The sequence below is a fragment of the Mus caroli genome, unplaced genomic scaffold, assembly GCF_978045245.1.
Source record: "Mus caroli unplaced genomic scaffold, Mus_caroli_1 scaffold_1, whole genome shotgun sequence".
Lineage (NCBI taxonomy): Eukaryota > Metazoa > Chordata > Mammalia > Rodentia > Muridae > Mus > Mus caroli.
The window spans coordinates 1,994,935-2,013,436 of NW_028227256.1; the positions used below are offsets into that span (position 1 = coordinate 1,994,935).

Sequence of the window (18,502 nt, forward strand, 5' to 3'; positions counted from 1 at the left end):
AAGCTTTTTTTTTTTTTTTTTTAATTCTTCTATGTACTATATAGCCAACAGTGCCTTTTTTTTTTAAGATTTGCTTATTTATTTTATATATATGAATACACTGTAGCTGTCTTCAGACACATTAGAAAAGGACACTAGATCCCATTACAGATGGTTGTGAGCCACTATGTGGTGGCTGGGAATTGAACTCAGGACCTCTAGAAAAGTAATCTGTGCTCTTAACTGCTGAGCTATCTCTCTGGCCCCTGTACATCCTTTTTAAAGATATACTTAAACTACAAGAGAACATTTAAGCATAACCTTTGTTCCAATATTCATACTTTATATTTGTGAGTTAAGAGAACGGTAGAAAAGCCTTTTTCTGGGAGTAATGAAGAGAAATCTATCCCACTATTTGGTGTTTGTTGGGTTCATTTATCAAACATTTGATTCATGAGATGCACACTGATTATACCACAGCCTCTTCATTCTGCCAACTCTTTGTCTTCCTGGCTGGCTGGTTGGATGTTAAGGCCGTTTATTGCCTTGTCATTCTCTCAAGGTGCCTCTTATGCCCTTCACAGCCAGAAAGTACAGTTAGTGAGGGTCCCTCTGTGCTACTTGTGGGTTTCTTTCCATTGCTAAGACTCTGGATTTGTCAAACGGTAATGTTTTGATCTTGACACTTTGATTTTTAGTCCAGCTCCTGCTGTTCTGTCCTTTGCGTACATTTACAACCTTGACTGGGTTGCTTGCCCTTTGCTGCTTCTCCAGGAATACTTTTCCTTCTCTCAGATTTAATTATGCAGTCATTTCTTTAGTGTTGTCAAGTGGGACTGTTCCAACTCTGACATATTTAATTCAGCCCTGACAAGTAAGCGTAGTGGTTGGGCGGTTTGGCACTGTGTATTGTGAGACTTCACCAGGACGTGCAGCCCATGTCTTCTTCTCCACTCTGCTTTTCCTATTCACTCTGTACTCTTCAGCTTGGCTGGTTTGTTTCTTTAATTCCTTGACAGCCTTATGAGTCCCTACTCCCCTTGACTGGGTTCTTTCAGCTACTCTATCTGACAAGATTTCCATCTGTGAACTAAAGGTTGTATCCATTGTTGCTGAAGACTGTCGTGTCAGCAGAAAAGCACTAAGGGCCCAAGGGTGGCTTCCCTGACTTCTGATTTGAGGTGGTGCTATAATGAAAACTTTGGGAGAGTATGGATAGAGGTCGTTATAAGTAGCTGTTGATAGTACGTGCAAGACTGATGTGATTCACATAAGTGTCCTGTTGCATTGACCGAAATAGAAGAAAATGACTAACATTTACTGCAAACTTTTTAGCCTTGTTAGCTGAAGTCCTTACTTGAGTGTAAGCACTTTCTAGGTTGTTATGATGTTGCAAGTGTGGAACACTGACTTTTTAACATGAAAACCAGTGTCTTAGTGTAAAAGGAACATACAGAATGTCAGCTTCACATGCTTCAGTTAATTGTAGCCAGTACATTTTAAACTGAGCCTCATTTCTCCAGAGAGTTCTACTGTTTGTGATTTCTCTATAAACTACCTTGATGTCAGTAAACATATGTGCCAGGTTTGGCCTTTTAGAATCAAATTGTTCTTTTCTTTGGCCTTCTTTTTTTGTGTGCGTGTGTTTTCTAAAATAATATTTGTATTGATTATTTGGGAATTTCCCACTGTGCTTGTATTCTAGGTTTGATATCGTTGGACTTTCACCAGATTCCCAGGAAGATGAATCTGGAATTAAACAGGCAGCAGAAACTGGTGAGTACCAAAAGCATTTATCAAGGCAAAAATATTCATAAGTATTTTAGTAGGTTCAGTAATTAAATTTTGATTAAATGCTTGATTAAGTGTTAAGTGTTTTCAGAAGCTAGTCCCTCTGTCCCTTTCCTTTACTTCCTGCCTTTCCCTTCTTCTCTTCGCCATACTGGGGACTAACCTAGGATCTTACAAATACTCCCTCTCCTTCTCCCTCTCTGGTTTTTTTATGTAGCCCTGGCTGTCATGAAACTCATTTTGCTGCCCTAGGAACTCAGAAGCCCACCTGACTCTGCCTCCTGAGTACCAGGATTAAAGGCGTGCACCACTATCACTAGGCTTCATATACTTTCTTTATGCGCCACCACCACTAAGTCTACATATTCTTTTGTTTGAGCTCTGTTGTGTAGAGACTTTGTTTTGATCGACTTAAACAAAGCTGAGCATGTTGGTGCCCATCTATAATCCCAATTAGTGGGACACTGAGACAAGTGGATTATAAGAGATAGCCTAGATTGCACAGCAAACTCTGTCTCAAACAAAAACATAGGTAATGGAGAAAATAGTACTTTGTTTAATAGTTGTATGTAGTCATTAAAGAGACTTGAAGTAATGATGACATAAGAATGTAATAATATGCTGGGCTGTGGTGGCGCATGCCTTTAATCCCAGCACTTGGGAGGCAGAGGGAGTAGATTTCTGAGTTCGAGGCCAGCCTGGTCTACAGAGTGAGTTCCAGGACAGCCAGGAGAAACAGAAAGAGAAACCCCGTCTCGAAAAACAAAACAAAACAAAAATGTACTAATATAAAGATAACAAAAAAATGACATTAATGGTTATTAGTGAAGGAGTGATAGCGCTGATTAGTCACGTAGCTAGCCATTTCCTATAACCTGGCTCATTTAACACTCCTGTGACGTTTGTACTCCAGTCTCCTTTATAAGCATTGTTTTGTGGGTGAGAGATGTAGCTCTTAAGAACTGCACAGCAGCAGCCTTTTCTTTTATTTAGATGCATGTGGGAGTTAGAGCATCCTTGGTTTTTCATACAGTGCCGTGGCCTGAAATGACTTAGAATATATGCTGACTTCTGTTTGTGGGCCACATTAGAAAGCAACCTAGCTGAGAATTGGTAACCACAGAATGTTGGAGCTGTGTATATGAGCTGCTTTTTCTACTTTTATATTTATTTGAAGTTTTCCAAACTAGATTAAAAAAAATCAAAACCCAGAAAAATCCTTTTATTCTTTTTTTAAAAAAATCTTTAAAATATGAAATAGAGAACATAACATTGAAAACACATTAATTTGGATGTGAGACCATGACCACTGAAGTGTTAGATTATCAGAATGAATCTTAAAGCTAGAATCCCAGAGCTAAGGTTTTGTGTTAGAGGTTTAGTGCTGGAGCCCCTGGAAGATGAAAGAACTGTCCTGGTTATGTAAGTGATTCTCTTCGAACAACAGAGGCTGTCCTGGTCAGGTAAGCCCTGCTTAACTGAGTCTTAAAACAGTAGAGTTGGTTATTCTTTTCCTCTCAAATGTTAAAGGAGAATGATGGTTAAAGCTTCAGCTAGGACGACGAGGGCAGAGAGACTTCACTATTGAGTAAGGAACAGTCACAAGTTGCCTTCTGAAAGGACATCATGCTATGCTCTAAAGTAGATGGTGACTGAATTTGGAAGCCACTGCTCTTCAAGTGGGTGCTTTTATTGTAGTTTGTTTAAAAAAAAAAAAATCTTATTTCACCGGGTGTGGTGGCGCACGCCTATAGTCCCAGCACTCGGGAGGCAGAGGCAGGTAGATTTCTGAGTTCAAGGCCAGCCTGATCTACAGAGTGAGTTCCAGGACAGCCAGGGCTACACAGAGAAACCCTGTCTCAAAAAAAAAAAAAAAAGAAAAGAAAAAAAAAGTCTTATTTCATACCATCTAGATTATACCGTCAGTTGGTAAAGCTAAGTAGTCTCAGGTTCCTGGGCTTGACGGAGTTAACACTGCTCAAGCCCACTGCTGCCTCCTCCGACCTGACTGCTGGGCTATCTCTGCTCCCCCTCACCAGCCTCCAGTTCTTTCATTTCCTGATGTAAAACCCATTGTCTCATACTGTTCATACTGGTTGAACTGCCTTTTCTTTTTCATATAAACTTTAAAAAGTAATTTTTTGTTTTTGTTTTTGTTTTGAGACTGGGTCTCTCTATAACATGGCTCCTCTGGAGCTTACTATGTAGACCAGACTGGCCTCAACCTGACGGGAATCTGCCTGCCCCTGCCTCCCAGTGCTGGGATTAAAGATATGAGTCATTATATTAAGCTTAAATTTCTTTTCTTTTCTTTTCTTTTCTTTTCTTTTCTTTTCTTTTCTTTTCTTTTCTTTTCTTTTCTTTTCTTTTCCTTTCCTTTCCTTTCCTTTCCTTTCCTTTCCTTTCCTTTCCTTTCCTTTCTTCTCTTTTCTTTTCTTTTTTCTTTTCTTTTCTTTTCTTTTCTTTTCTTTTCTTTTTTCTTTTTGGTTTTTCAAGACAGGGTTTCTTTGTATAGCCCTGGCTGTCCTGGTACTCACTTTGTAGACCAGGCTAGCCTCAAACTCAGAAATCCGCCTGTCTCTGCCTCCCAAGTGCTGGGATTAAAGGCATGTGCCACCACGCCCGGCTTAAATTTCTTTATAGCCTAAAAATAACTTTAACTTTGGGGATAGCTTTCTACAACTGCTATTCTAAAAAATCTGAAACCCTCTACTGGACTGCATGGGCACCAGACACATACAGGGTTCACATAGAATTTCAAATATTCATTAAATATTTACTATTTCTATTTCAACAGGATTCTAATAATTTGACTTATAGGAAAAAGTCATGTGGTTTTTAGAAACATGACTAATGGTTTTAGACACTCTAAAGTCATAAGTTACATAACCCTTAAATGTATACTATTTTAAAATAACAAGTTTTACCTAATTTCCATTTAGTTTACTGAAGAAAGAAATATAAATGTGCACGAGAATTAACCATAAATAACAAGACATATATCTCTCTGGGAGGAAAAAGTATATAACAAGAAGTTATTAAAGTTTTAAGATATGTAGCTCCTGTAGAGTCTGAGGAGTCAGTCAAACCATGAAACTATGTGCCACTTTGTATGTTCTTTTAAAGGTTTATTTATTTAATATATGTGAGTACACTGTCACTGTTGCTGCCTTCAGACACACTAGATCCCATTAAAGATGGTTATAACCCACCATGTGGTTGCTGGGAATTGAACTCAGGACCTCTGGATCTGGAAGAGCAGCCAGTACTTTTAACTGCTGAGCTATCTCTCCAGCCTGTCACTTTGTATTTTAAAATAAAAATGTTTCATTCATTTCCACCTTTAATATACTTTGCTTCTGTTATTTATTTCCAATTTATAGTTATCCCAGTCTACTTAGAAAGTATGTATGATACTCTTCTTGCTTTTAGTAAAAGCCTTGATAGATCAAGAAGTGAAGAATGGCATTCCTTCTAACAGAATTATTTTGGGAGGATTTTCTCAGGTAAGTCAGATCGGCATGTCCATACCATCAGCATATTTATCAACAGGTATGTATGTAAGTTCAGTTCCATTTCTTTGGAAGATCCCTTCTTTGGAACTGTTACAGAATCTTGGCTAACTGGAATTATGCTCACTAACTGAACTAAGTTGGATTGGACTGGAAATAATTTCTGCCCCATACACTTTTATTTCTTCATTCATTGATTCATTCATTCATTATTGCCTTTCCTAGTTTCTTATCACAGTTACCTTTATCTTTTAGAGTGCCTTCAAAATTGATTCATTAAATAACTGATTGGAACCTAGAATGTATTTTGGGGGTTTGTGTTGTTATTGGTGTTTTGTTTTGTGTTTTGGTTTTGAGACTGGGTTTTACTTGGTAGTCCTGGCTATAATGTACTTTCTTAAAGTAAGCACAGTAAGTACACTGCAGTTAGGCTTCTGTTAGTGAAAGAGGACTGTAAGAGCACAGCTGTAAGTGCCGAGGTTTCTAAGGTAGAGCTGAGCTAGAACAGTCTGCTTTCTCTCTCCAGCTTCATCTTTTCTCCGTGGCCAGCTTCTCTCTATTGACCTTATGTCCTTTCTGGTTTGTTTCTAGTGCTTGCTCTAGGTCCTAGCCCAAGCTGAACAAGAAGCTCTGTATCCACACCTTGAACTTAGATTTTTACTCACCATTTTCATGAAGCCTGCTCTCAGAATGCTCAAGTTTCTAATCTCCTCAGTGAATTGCTATGAGAAATGTCCAAATTCTAGAATCAATTGATAAAACTCAATAGAATGTAATAATATATAGTAATATGGTTAAAATATTAAAAAGGTATTAGTGATGGGGGCTGAAGAGATAGCCAGCAGTTAAGAGCACTTGCTCTTCCAGAGAATCCAGGCTCAATTCCCAGTACCTACATGGCAGCTCACAATTGACTATAACTCCGGCTCCAGGGAATCTGACACCCTCTCACAAACACACGTAGGCAAAACACCAATGAACAACACATGAAAATAAATTGTTTTAAAAAATAAAAAGGTGTTATCGATATATGTATGGTCTTTGTCTAGCTAATACAATATACATCCCCACACATGTATAAGGCCAAAAATTAATGTTTTATTTAAAGTATAATGTACTCATAATTATTATGTTATTTGATACTGATTACAGCTTATAGTAATTAATTCCTATGGATGTGGAAATGGCTCAGACAGTAAAGTGCTTTCTGTACAACTACCAAGTGCTGAGTTTGTATCCTCGGAACCTGTGTAAAAATCTGAGTGTGAAGGCAAACCTCCATAGCCCTAGCACTAGGGAAGTGGTGGCAGACAATTCCTCTGAGTTACCTGGCCCCAAGCCTTGAGTAGTTCAGTCAGAGATAAGAGACCATGCCTCAGAAAGTAAGGTCAAAAACAACTGTGGTAGATACCTGACTTCTACCTTTGACCTTCACACTAACACTAGACACCTAAGGAAGTTAGTTCTGAAAACCTTCAGCAAGAAGTCAGTTATAAGTCTGTGGCATCATTATATCAAGGAAACAGAAAATAAAACTACAAATCAGGAAATAGGTACTGTTTGGAAAGCAATCAGGACTTCCCATCTTCATTTTTTTCTCTGTTTATCTGTTTATTTGCCTTCTCACCAACCATTAGCATATAAGCTTTTACAGCTTTGGAGTTTACATGTTGCATTTCCAGCCGTGTAGAAGTGGCCCAAAAGTAACTGAATCCCGTTCCCACCGTCCTGAGAGAAAGAACACCACTGCTGAGATCATGAAGTCTCCCATATCCCCATGTGGTACAGCAAGTTGGGGACCTGGTCAGGGTGATGGCACCTAGACAGACGACAGAATTATAGTTCCCAACACAGTGTGTTGCAAATCCCTAAGGTGTCTACTACATACCATCTGTATTCATTTAAATTCCTGTTTTGGAAAAATAATTTAAAATCTAATTTTGAGTTTATATCTAAGACTTTTTATGAAGAGAGGAAAATGAAAACTATAAGTTCAGTCTATTCTTTAGCCATTCTGTATGTGAAAATCCATATTGGTATGTTTTCTTGGAGGTAGAGGCCCATACATTCTGAATATATATTTTCATCCTTTACCAGGTTTGATTCAGTATCTTTTCTTATGGACATTGCTAATAAGAATTCTCTAACATAGCCGGGTGTGGTGGCGCATGCCTTTAATCCCAGCACTTGGGAAGCAGAGGCAGGTGAATTTCTGAGTTCCAGGACAGCCTGGTCTACAGAGTGCGTTCCAGGACAGCCGGAGCTACACAGAGAAACCCTGTCTCGAAAAAACCAAAAAAAAAAAAAAAAAGAATTCTAACATGCTCTTGGCAGAACTGCTCCGGTTAACTCTCTGCTTTTGTTCCAGGGAGGCGCCTTGTCTTTATACACTGCTCTCACCACACAGCAGAAACTGGCTGGTGTCACCGCACTCAGTTGCTGGCTTCCACTTCGGGCTTCGTTTTCACAGGTAGCCTGCATGGTGTGAATCTTACCAAGATTATAGAGCTAGGAGTTGGCAGATGTTTGGGAGCATGTCATCTTTTTTATTGTAATTAATGAGCTTTTTGGTTTTTATTTATTTATTTTTATTTATTTTTTATTATATATAAGTACACTGTAGCTGTCTTCAGACACACCAGAAGAGGGGGTCAGATCTCATTACGGGTAGTTGTGAGCCACCATGTAGTTGCTGGGATTTGAACTCAGGACCTCTGGAAGAGCAGTCAGTGCTCTTAACCACTGAGCCATCTCTCCAGCCTGGTTTTTATTTTTTAGAAATTTTAGGATTATAGAAAATTGAGTGAGAAATAAAGAGTTCTCATATTCCTTGTTTGCACTCCACACACAGCCTCCCCTTGGGTAGACATCCCACACTACACTGGTAACTTTCTGTAGTTGGTAAGCCTATCAAGAATTCATGGTTACATCAGGCATCTTATTTTAAGATATTTCTTTAGACCTTTGTGATATATTACTACACTTGATCTGTATGTCTTTTCTGTGGTTGAGAGTACAATATGCTTATTATCCTGTCTTATATTTAATTATTTGATACATTCTAAGATGCATATTCACACACACATTTTAAGTTATATTTTAAATATTTAATGTAGTTATTTGACAGCAGAGTGTTACTTTTATTTGTTGCTCCTGGGGATTAGCCCCAGAGCCTTGAACATTGTTAGTCAGGTACATCACTACTGTTTTCAAGTTGCCATAGTTTGCTCTTGAAAGTAGACCAGGCTGACCTTCAATCTGTGATCCCTAGCCCCGCCTCCCAAGTGCTGGGATTACAGGAGTACCAGTAAGTAAGCGCCACACCCTGCATTCATTTCTAAGCTAGTTTAGTCTTTTTGCTATGTAGTAACTTTTCAGTGTGCTATACATAATAGATTGTTAACTCTCTTATTTAACTCAATTAAATAAAGTCCAGGAGAGCCTTACCTATGTGCTAATAGTTATTGATTACCACTCATGTCCAAATACTGAACATAAAAGATGAATAAAAACGTTATTGGCTTAAATAAACTGATTCATTGGAAACATGTAGTATAATACATGCAACATAATCATGTTTAAATAGAAGTTTAAATTAAAGACATTGAGGAAACATAATGATTGAGGTGGGACTGTACTTTGCCAAGACGTTTGACTGAATTATGAGTAATAACATATGCACACATAGAGCCTGGCACAGTGCTTTATGTATCTGATACATAACATTGCCTTTGTGTTTGTCTTGCAGGGGCCGATCAACAGTGCTAATCGAGATATTTCCGTTCTCCAGTGCCATGGAGATTGTGACCCTTTAGTTCCCCTAATGTTTGGTTCTCTTACTGTTGAAAGACTAAAAGCATTGGTAAATCCAGCCAATGTAACCTTCAAAATCTATGAAGGCATGATGCACAGCTCATGTCAGCAGGTAGGTGTCTCTAGAAGCAGTGAGTAGAGACACTTTTAATTTCTTCCATGTTATATTTCCAAGATAAAAAATTTGGATGTTGATGATTTAAAGAAGTTAATGAATTCACAATAGAATAAAATTAACAAAAATTTTAATATTTTATTCAATTAAATTTTAAAAATCTGATCACCTTTTACAAATGAGCATTGTACATAATCCATTGGCTATTTATTTTAATATTTTGGTGTTTTTGAGACAAGTTTTTCGATATAGCCTCTGCTGTCCTGGAATTCACTTTGTAGACAGCCTAGGCCCACCTGCCTCTACCTCCAAAGTGCTGGGATTAAAGGTGTGAGCCACCACACCTAGCCCTCCAAAAGACAATTTATGACTATACCTTCTTGTTCAGTAAAATTTAAGTTATAATGATTAAAGTTTAATAAAAGAAAATGTAAATAACCAAATAACTACTGACAGAACAGATCAGGGTGTATATTATTGTATTTGTAGGATTTTTTTTTTTAACTATCCTAAAAAAAACATGAAAAGAATGAAATAAAATTTATCTTAGAAGGCACTGAGATCATGATGTGAGATAGCTAGACTATGTAGGTAGGTTGTAGATAATACGTATACAGGTAAAGGGACTAAGTGGCTGGCAGAAAAAACAAAGTGGCCAGTTTGGCTGGAATCTTAGACAAATCTGTATACTAAGCTAAGGTGTAGCTCACTTGGTAGCATGGTTGCCTGATAGGGACAAAGGGTTTTATCCTTTGTACTTCCTGTTATGTTGTCTTAGTTAGGGTTTTACTGCTATGAACAGACACGAGGACCAAGGCAACTCTTAGAAGGACAACATTGTTTGGGGTTGGCTTACAGGTTCAGAGGTTCATTCCATTATCATCAAGGCAGGAACATGGCGATGTTCAGGAAGGCATGGTGCAGGAGAAGCCAAGAGTTCTACATCTTGTTCAGAAGGCAAACAGAAGACTGGCTTCCAGGCAGCTAGGATGAGGGTTGTAAAGCTCACACCCACAAGGATACACTTCCTCTAACCAGCCCATACATACTCCAACAAGGCCACACCTCCTGTGCCACTTTCTGGGCTATATTCAAACCATTTCAGATGTATGCACAACATGATGGCACAGCTGTAATTTCAACACTTGAAAGGTGGAAGCAGGCCAGAAGTTCAAAATTACCCTGGCCAGCCTCGGGGGGCAGGAGTAGGAGAGATTTCAGGATAAAGGGAATAAGGGCTCTCTTTTAGAGATGTGCCTGGTGTGCTGAGGAGGGACGTGTTCTCCAGGTAGCAGGAAGCTATTTTTTATTGAAGTGAGATGTGGTCTAGATTATGAACCAGGTGAGGCAGAGTCTAGTAGTATATTCAGGTAAATTTTATGGGTAGGACAGGAAGCATCAAGGGGGCTAAGGATTTATAGCTCACTTGACTAGGAAATATGCTGCCATAAAGTAGGTATAAAGAAGAGTTCACTGTAGCGAAGAGGTGAAGTTGAAATTAATGAAAGGAAATGAGGACATAGACACAGTATATACAGACCTCTTTTTAAAAGTTTTGTTGAGGGGAAGAATTGTGGGAAGGAGTGACCAGGAAGGGAACAATGAGCAGGATGTAAAGTGAATAAGTAATAAGTAAAATAAAATAAAATAAAAAAAAAAGAATTTCAAAGCACTTAACTTAAAAAGTGTGTTGAGATAAGATTACACACTGCTGCAATCCCAGCACTTAGGAGGCTGGGACAGAAAGACCTTGATTTTTTTTGTTTGTTTTTTTTGAGACAGGGTTTCTCTGGGTCGTCCTGGCTGTCCTGGAACTCATTCTGTAGACCAGACTGGCCTCTAACTCAGAAATTCGCCTGCCTCTGCTTCCCAAGTGCTGGGATTAAAGGCGTGTGCCACCACGCCCGGCTAAGACCTTATTTTTAAGACCAACTTGGACTGATCTTAATTGTGGACCACCTGAGCAAAGCCCCTGTCTCAGAGAAGATAACAAATTTTAAATAGGGAGAGCAGTTGAGAGTTTTGTTTGTTTGTTTTGTTTTGTTTTTAACGAAATGGGAAAAAGACATCTGTGAGTAAGAAGTGATAAGGATATTTGATCAAGGGATATCTTAGCTCATGTGTCATCTGGGACCACAGCTGGACTGTTACCTTAAAAGAGGAAGACGTTTTGAGTCAAGATAGAAGATTATCAGATGTCAAGAGGGGGAGCAGAGTTCTTGGGAGCTTACATGTTTGTTGTCTTCATGAAGTAGAAGATATAGTTACACCTGGATGGATTTAGGGTACTTGTAATGGCCTAGAATAAAATTTGATTGATGGCTAATCTCTGGGGTATAGTCCACTGTTGTACAACCACTAAGTAAGGTTAAATCACTGGCTTCAGGCAGAAAGGAAGTGGATAGTACTATGATATACCCCAAAAGCTCAGTGTGCCTTGGTTCCTGCAGAGCCCTCCATCCCCACCTGCCCCCACCGTGAAAGGAACTGTTGAGTACAGAGGAGTAGGAGACTGAGGAACGACTGAAGGTCCTGAGCATCTGAGTACCATGCTCGTAAATGAGGCTTATGCTGGCTCTTGAGGACTTACGCTGAATGAGCCACAGTGGTAGGATGAGGTTGGAGTATTACACGAAACTGTTAGGTAGGGATTTAGAGTGTTGTCAAGGAGATCACTTTCATATAGTGGCTCGTCACAGTGATGCAAATACAAGGTTGTAAGTTTCAGAGACTTAGGAAAGGAGAAAAATGGATTAAGACCTGGGAGGCTTCCAGGAGAAAGCTACTGTCATCTTTCCCAAGATTTGCCTTACATACTTTCTTTCAAATATATAGCTGTATGTAATCTTCATGAAAGGCGCACATACAAAAAGGACTAGCTATCTATCATTTCAGTGTAATGAGGAAGTGGGAAGGCAAAGCTTTTTGCTGATGTCCAGTTGTCAGTAAGTAGACATTACTGAAAGTCCTCTGTATAGGTTAGTATCATTCTGAACTTCCTGAGTCCCCAGTGTTTCATTTATGCATTTGAAAACACAGACTTTGCACGTGCACGGAACTAGACCATATGGGAGCTTTTGTTTTGGTGTACAATAATAATCCTAAGAAATGTTATGCTGGACTGTGGTGGTGCACGCCTTTAATCCCAGCACTTGGGAGGTAGAGGCAGGTGGATTTCTGAGTTCGAGGCCACCCTAGTCTACACAGTGAGTTCCAGGACAACCAGAGCTACACAGAGAAACCCTGTCTCTAAAAACCAAAAAAGAAAAAAGAAAAAAAGAAAAAAAATGTTATGAACTTTCTGTTGGCGCCTCATCCTTCTTCCGTTACCTTTACTGTAGAAGTAAAATATCCTCACCTGCATGGATTTTATTAGTGGCATTCTTGGAAATGTAATTTCTGACTTCTGTAGCTGTTTATTAAATCATTTTTTCCAAACAGGAAATGATGGATGTCAAGCACTTCATTGATAAGCTCCTACCTCCAATTGATTGACATCACTAAGAGGCCTTGAGTAGAAGTTCACCAGCATCACAGTAGTAGAGTATAAACCTCTTCCCATGACTGACCGTAGAACTTCTAATGTGTGCAGTGTTAAAATGTTTTGCAAATACATACCAATGATACAGACTAAATGATGTTACCCTCATGGGAAATATATGATCCTTTTAAGTTTCTATGCATATATTTGTATTATACAATTCAGAATATACTAAGTATTACAGTAGGTAAGTGAAGCAACTAGATTCTTTGTCTCAAATTCAGCAAAATAAGATAACACAAACAGTTTTATTACATCATTTGAAAATTACTAGTATGTTCTGTGAAGATGTGTTCAGGTAAGATGTAAGTGACTTCTTAATTCTGTGAGTTAGACTATAGTTTTACTCCACAATTGTTCAGTCTCCATGCAGTGTCTGTATTTTTATGTTTGTATTCACATAGATGATACTATAATAGCTAAGAATCAGATGGTATTACATTATCCCTAATAATAAGGATAATGCTTTTGAGTGTCAAAAAGTAATACTGCATTCTTCAATTAATGGCCCTTCTATTGGGAGACCAGGCTTTTTTTCCCATCTATGTAATTTTTCTCCTCAAGAAAAAAAAAAAAAAAAAAAACGTTCTTTTTTGATTTTCCATAGAAAACTAATATTGCCTCTGTCATATATTATTTTGACATTTTGAAACACTGACATAGCTGGGCGTGGTGGTGTAAGTCTTTAATCCCAGCACTGGGGAGGCAGAGGCAGGCGGATCTCTGTCAATAGCCTGGTCTACAGAGTGAGTTCCAGGACAGCCAGGGCTACACAGAGAAACCCTGTCTCGGAAACAAACAAACAAACAAAAAGGAAACACAGACATACAGTATTTCCAATCTAGGTAATATGAAAGGAAATCAAACATTACTTAAGTTTATATATTTCAAATAACTGCACCTTAATCCAACTTTAGACTGTAGAGTTATAGACTCTCCAGTCCTGGTAATAAATCTGTGGTTTTATTTTTCTGTAAAACACTTAAAGGGGAAGTAATATCTCAGCATATTTAGAAATACTTGTGACTGGCTTCAAAATATAATTTCTTAAACATCTTATAGCAGATTTTAAGTTTACATTTTCTGTACATGTTATGCTTAAAACCAAATACTGTTCAAGATGAGCAATCAGACTTTTGTTTTATTTTTATCTGGGTAACATATTAATTTGAAATTTTCATCTTAAGTAAAGAAGCTTTTGATAATCAGTCTCCTGTACAAATATTAAAATAATAATTTGATTTTAAATCATCAACATGTTCAAAATACTGGTGAAAATTATTTAATATAAGGACTGGTTAGAACTATATATATATCCCATATTTATAACTGTTACCACACAGTTGAATATGTTGCAAAAATTATGGTTATTTCTGAACGGTTGCTTTTCTTGCTGTTTTCCAACCAACCAAGAAGCATCTTTATAAACGGGTGCTAATTGATATGAAGATCATTTTGGTGTGTCCTAGATAGAGTGAAGCCAAATGTCTGGATTTAAAACAATTTCAAACAATCATTTACTATTTTGCTTTACTTTGAAGAACATAAATTTACTTCAGTTATTCTATCTGTAAAGATTTATTTGGTTTAAGAAATATTCCATTGACTTTGTGTGCTGTAATGTGGGAAAATGTCATGTTTTTCACAGTTTCTATCAATGTGAAATAAAATTTAATTTTGGCTTTATCAATTGCTTTATATAGTACTGTTTCTTTTTTCTTTTCTTTTTTTTAGATAGGATCTGTACTGGCTAGTTTTGTGTCAACTTGATACAGCTGGAGTTATCACAGAGAAAGGCGCTTCAGTTGAGGAAATGCCTCCATGAGATCCAGCTGTAAGGCATTTTCTCAATTAGTGATCAAGGCGGAAAGGCCCCTTGTGGGTGGTGCCATCTCTGGGCTGGTAGTGTCGGTTCTATAAGAGAGCAGGCTGAGCAAGCCAGGGGAGGCAAGCCAGTAAAGAACATCCCTCCATGGCCTCTGCATCAGCTCCTGCTTCCTGACCTGCTTGAGTTCCAGTCCTGACTTCCTTGGTGATGAACAGCAGTGTGGAAGTGTAAGCCGAATAAACCCTTTCCTCCCCAACTTGCTTCTTGGTCATGATGTTTGTGCAGGAATAGAAACCCTGACTAAGACAGGATCTTACTGCATGCCCCTGCTGGCCTGGAAGTTGCCTAAGTTACCTCTTCTAAGTTGCCTTGGTCATGGTGATGTATCACAGCAACAGAGAAGTAACTAATCATGCTGGCCCACATCTCACAGGCTCGCCTGCCTTTGCCTCCCAAGTGCTGATATTATAGATAGGCATTTCCATGGCCTGATGTTTTTCCAAGTTTTGGTTTTTTGTTGTTTTTTTGAGGCAAAGTCTCCCTTATAGCCAGCCCAATCTTGCCTTGAAAGCCTCAATCCTCCTGCCTCTGCCTCCCTAGTCCTGAAATAATAGTTGTATACCAGCACAGCCAGTGTCAAGTAGTAACATTTGGGCTTACTTTGGAATAATCTTCTATATTGAAAGAAGGATATAATAATACAATCATGAGAAAATGCATTGGGAGAGAAATTGTGGTGTGATATGATTACCTTGGAATGGAACTAGCCATGAGGAAAAAAAGTATTTTAACTTAATTTTAATCTGCTAAAAAATTCATAACCTATTTAAAAATTCTTAAACTATTGAGAAACTTTATTGGGTGTTTTCATCTTTTAATGTAGTTATCACTAGGAATTTTAAATAACTACCATATGTCAGTTATCCAAATATTTTTTCTCTTACATATTTTATTAAGTTCTAACTTTTACCAGTACAGAGGTCTATTCTTTTGTGTCAAAAAGTGTTTCTGTTTCTGGTTTTAAATACTTGAAGTTGACAGCTTACCCTTTTGTGATTCTGCCTGTCTGGTTTTGATATAGGTAGGAGACTTTGTGATGGTTTGAATAAGAACTGTCCCCCATAGGTTCCATCCCTAGTTGGTGGTGCTGTCTGAAGGTTACGTGGAGGGGCAGGCTAGCCACAAGAAGCACATCACTGTGGTCAGGCCATGAGAATTCACAGCCTTGCTCCATTCCCCGTTTGCTTTCTCTGCTTCAAGCTTGTGGTTGAGTTGTGATCTCTCAGCTTCCAGCTCCTGCCACCAAGCCCACTGATTGCTTCAATGCCTTCTCACCAAGATGTGACTCTGTTTGTTTGTTTGTTTGTTTGTTTGTTTGTTTGAGACAGGGTCTCTCTACATAGCTTGCCTGACCAGGCTAGCCTCAAATTCACAGAGATTAGCCTGCCTCTGCCTCCCAAGTGCTAGGATTACAGATGTGTGCCACTATGCTTCAATAGACTCTTAACCATCTAGAATAGTAAGTCAAAGTAAGCTCTTTTTTTTTTTTCTATAAATTGATTTTGGTTACTGTTGTATCACAGCAACAAAAAAAAAACAACCAATGCAGATGTGTAACAAAAATACTGCAATTTCTAACATCCATTCTTGCAGATTTGCCCTAACTTCAGGTTTGATATTTATTTCATCTGCTTTATTTTGGGAAAAAAAATCCATTCCATGCTTAATTAATTGTAGTCATAAATAACAGAATTTTGCCAGCTTTTGCAGTAGGCCTTAAGTTACTTTTTAGAAATAAATGTATGGGTCTGGAGAGATGGCTCAGCGGTTAAGAGCACTGACTGCTCTTCCGAAGGTCCTGAGTTCAATTTCCAGCAACCACATGGTGGCTCACAACCATCTGTAATGAGATTGGATGCCCTCTTTTGGTGTGTGTGAAGACAGATACAGTGAACTTACATATAAAAAATAAATTAAAAAAAAAAAGAAAGAACATATGTGACCCTTGCCACACTCCTACACTCCTACTAAAAACATTTCAGCTGTCGGGCAGTGGTGGCGCACGCCTTTAATCCCAGCACTTGGGAGGCAGAGGCAGGTGGATTTCTGAGTTCGAGGCCAGCCTAGTCTATAGAGTGAGTTCCAGGACAGGCAGGGCTATCCAGAGAAACCCTGTCTCAAAAAACAAAAACAAAAACAAAAAAAAAAAAAAAAAAAAAAATGGGGGGGAGGGTATGGGGGATTTTTGGGATAGCATTGGAAATGTAAATGAAGAAAATACCTAATTAAAAAATTTTTTTCAGCTTTGGAGAAGTTCCAAAAAGAACTGAAAAAAAGAGAATGGAGATAAGCTGTGCCTGGGGCTAGAATTGTTGGCATTCAGGTTAATTCGTCTAACTGCACGGTTTTTACCATCTTACTCTGTATCCCTCTCCGGTAATGTGCTATAAACAAAAGCATCTTTCAAATACTAACAAACACCTTGAAAATGCTGAGTCAGATTATGATGCAAATCATTGCAGCATGCAGACATTGTGAACTCCAGAGCCTTAGAGAGTTAACGAAGCAGCTCATGTGGCACATTTAACTCTGGGCTCCGGTGAGGAAAGAGGTAGAAATATCTACCACTACAGACCCATGATCCTCTAGAGGGTTCACAGAAGGTCAATTAGAAAAATGACCTCGCTTGCTTTCAACAACAACAACAAAAGGACATTTGTCTCTTTGGGCCTGTATACTGAATTATAAAAGGGGAGAAATTGTCCTTCTGAAATTCTTAAACCAGAAATTTGTTTTCATATGCATACAAATTTATAATATGTATTATAAGCCTAATATAGTACATATGTAATATAAATATTATATATGTATGGATTGGCAATGTGTAAACTTATAAACAAGACCCTCCCTGGGTCAGCTCCTCCACTCGGGTATACGGAAGAGGTAAGGATTGAAAAGTGCTTTTTGGAGAGTTCCAGCTTTGTGGAGTTCCATATGTTGAACCCTTATTAGAAGTGAGTGCCCTCAAACCATTCAGAACCCGCCATGAAGGAGTCCCATGATGGAAGAGTAGAAGATGATCTGATACTCAGAACTGAAGAAACAGAGTCTGGGGATAGTGATGAGAATGTTAAAGACAGCAGGTAGAAGCTGCATTCAAATGCTGCAGGTAGAAGCTGCATTCAAATGCATATTTGGGGGCAGTGCGGGGGCAGTGCATACTTACTGAAATAACATTTAAAATACTATGAACATCTCTATGTAAGAAGAGTGGGCTATGGGTAGAATGTATGAAGCCATAGGTCCAGTCCACAGTGCTGCAATAGATAACATAGATAAAACATAGATAACATAGGTAAAAATAAACAAAATGTCTATAAAAATACAGGCTGCCCAGATTGGCTCCAAGAAGATAGAAAGAAATGAGCGCCGGGCATGGTGGCGCATGCCTTTATTGCCAGCACTTGGGAGGCAGAGAACTCAGGCAGATTTCTGAGTTCAAAGCCAGCCTGGTCTACAAAGTGAGTTCCAGGACATCCAGGGCTATACAGAGAAACCCTGTCTCAAAAAAACAAAACAAAAAAGGAAATAAATGAGCTTGGATCCATTATGAGAGAAAGGGGGGGGGGGGTTGGGGGGGGGAGAAAAGAAAGAAGGGGAGTGGGAGGAAAAAGCAAAACAAACAAAACCAAAAAAGCCCCAAGACCAGATGGTTAACCCTACCAGACCTGAGCCCCTGAACCCCTTGTCTGGTCTCCTTAGCTCAGTTCATTTCTTTCTTGCTTCATGATCAATTTCCCCCCCCCCCCAAATCACTTAAAAATAGACATTTGTGCAATAGGCAGCCATTTGCAATCAGCTCAAGGCTTAGTAGTGATTGGCTGTTGACTTTTAGCACTTGGTAAAGATGTGTCTGCAGTTCC

At 38.6% G+C, this 18,502-nt stretch overlaps 1 protein-coding gene across 1 annotated transcript in view; it reads left to right on the top strand.

Annotated features, from left to right (window-relative positions):
• Lypla1 (lysophospholipase 1) overlaps positions 1-14,437 on the top strand; it is a 33,184-nt gene extending 18,747 nt beyond the window's left edge. Inside the window, exons 5-9 of the mRNA XM_021157375.3 lie at positions 1,685-1,755; positions 5,203-5,276; positions 7,651-7,752; positions 9,031-9,207; positions 12,652-14,437. Coding sequence (XP_021013034.1) covers positions 1,685-1,755; positions 5,203-5,276; positions 7,651-7,752; positions 9,031-9,207; positions 12,652-12,705 — 478 coding nt within the window. The 3' untranslated portion in view covers positions 12,706-14,437. The remainder of the gene's footprint in view (positions 1-1,684; positions 1,756-5,202; positions 5,277-7,650; positions 7,753-9,030; positions 9,208-12,651) is intronic.
• Positions 14,438-18,502: the final 4,065 nt, after the last annotated feature.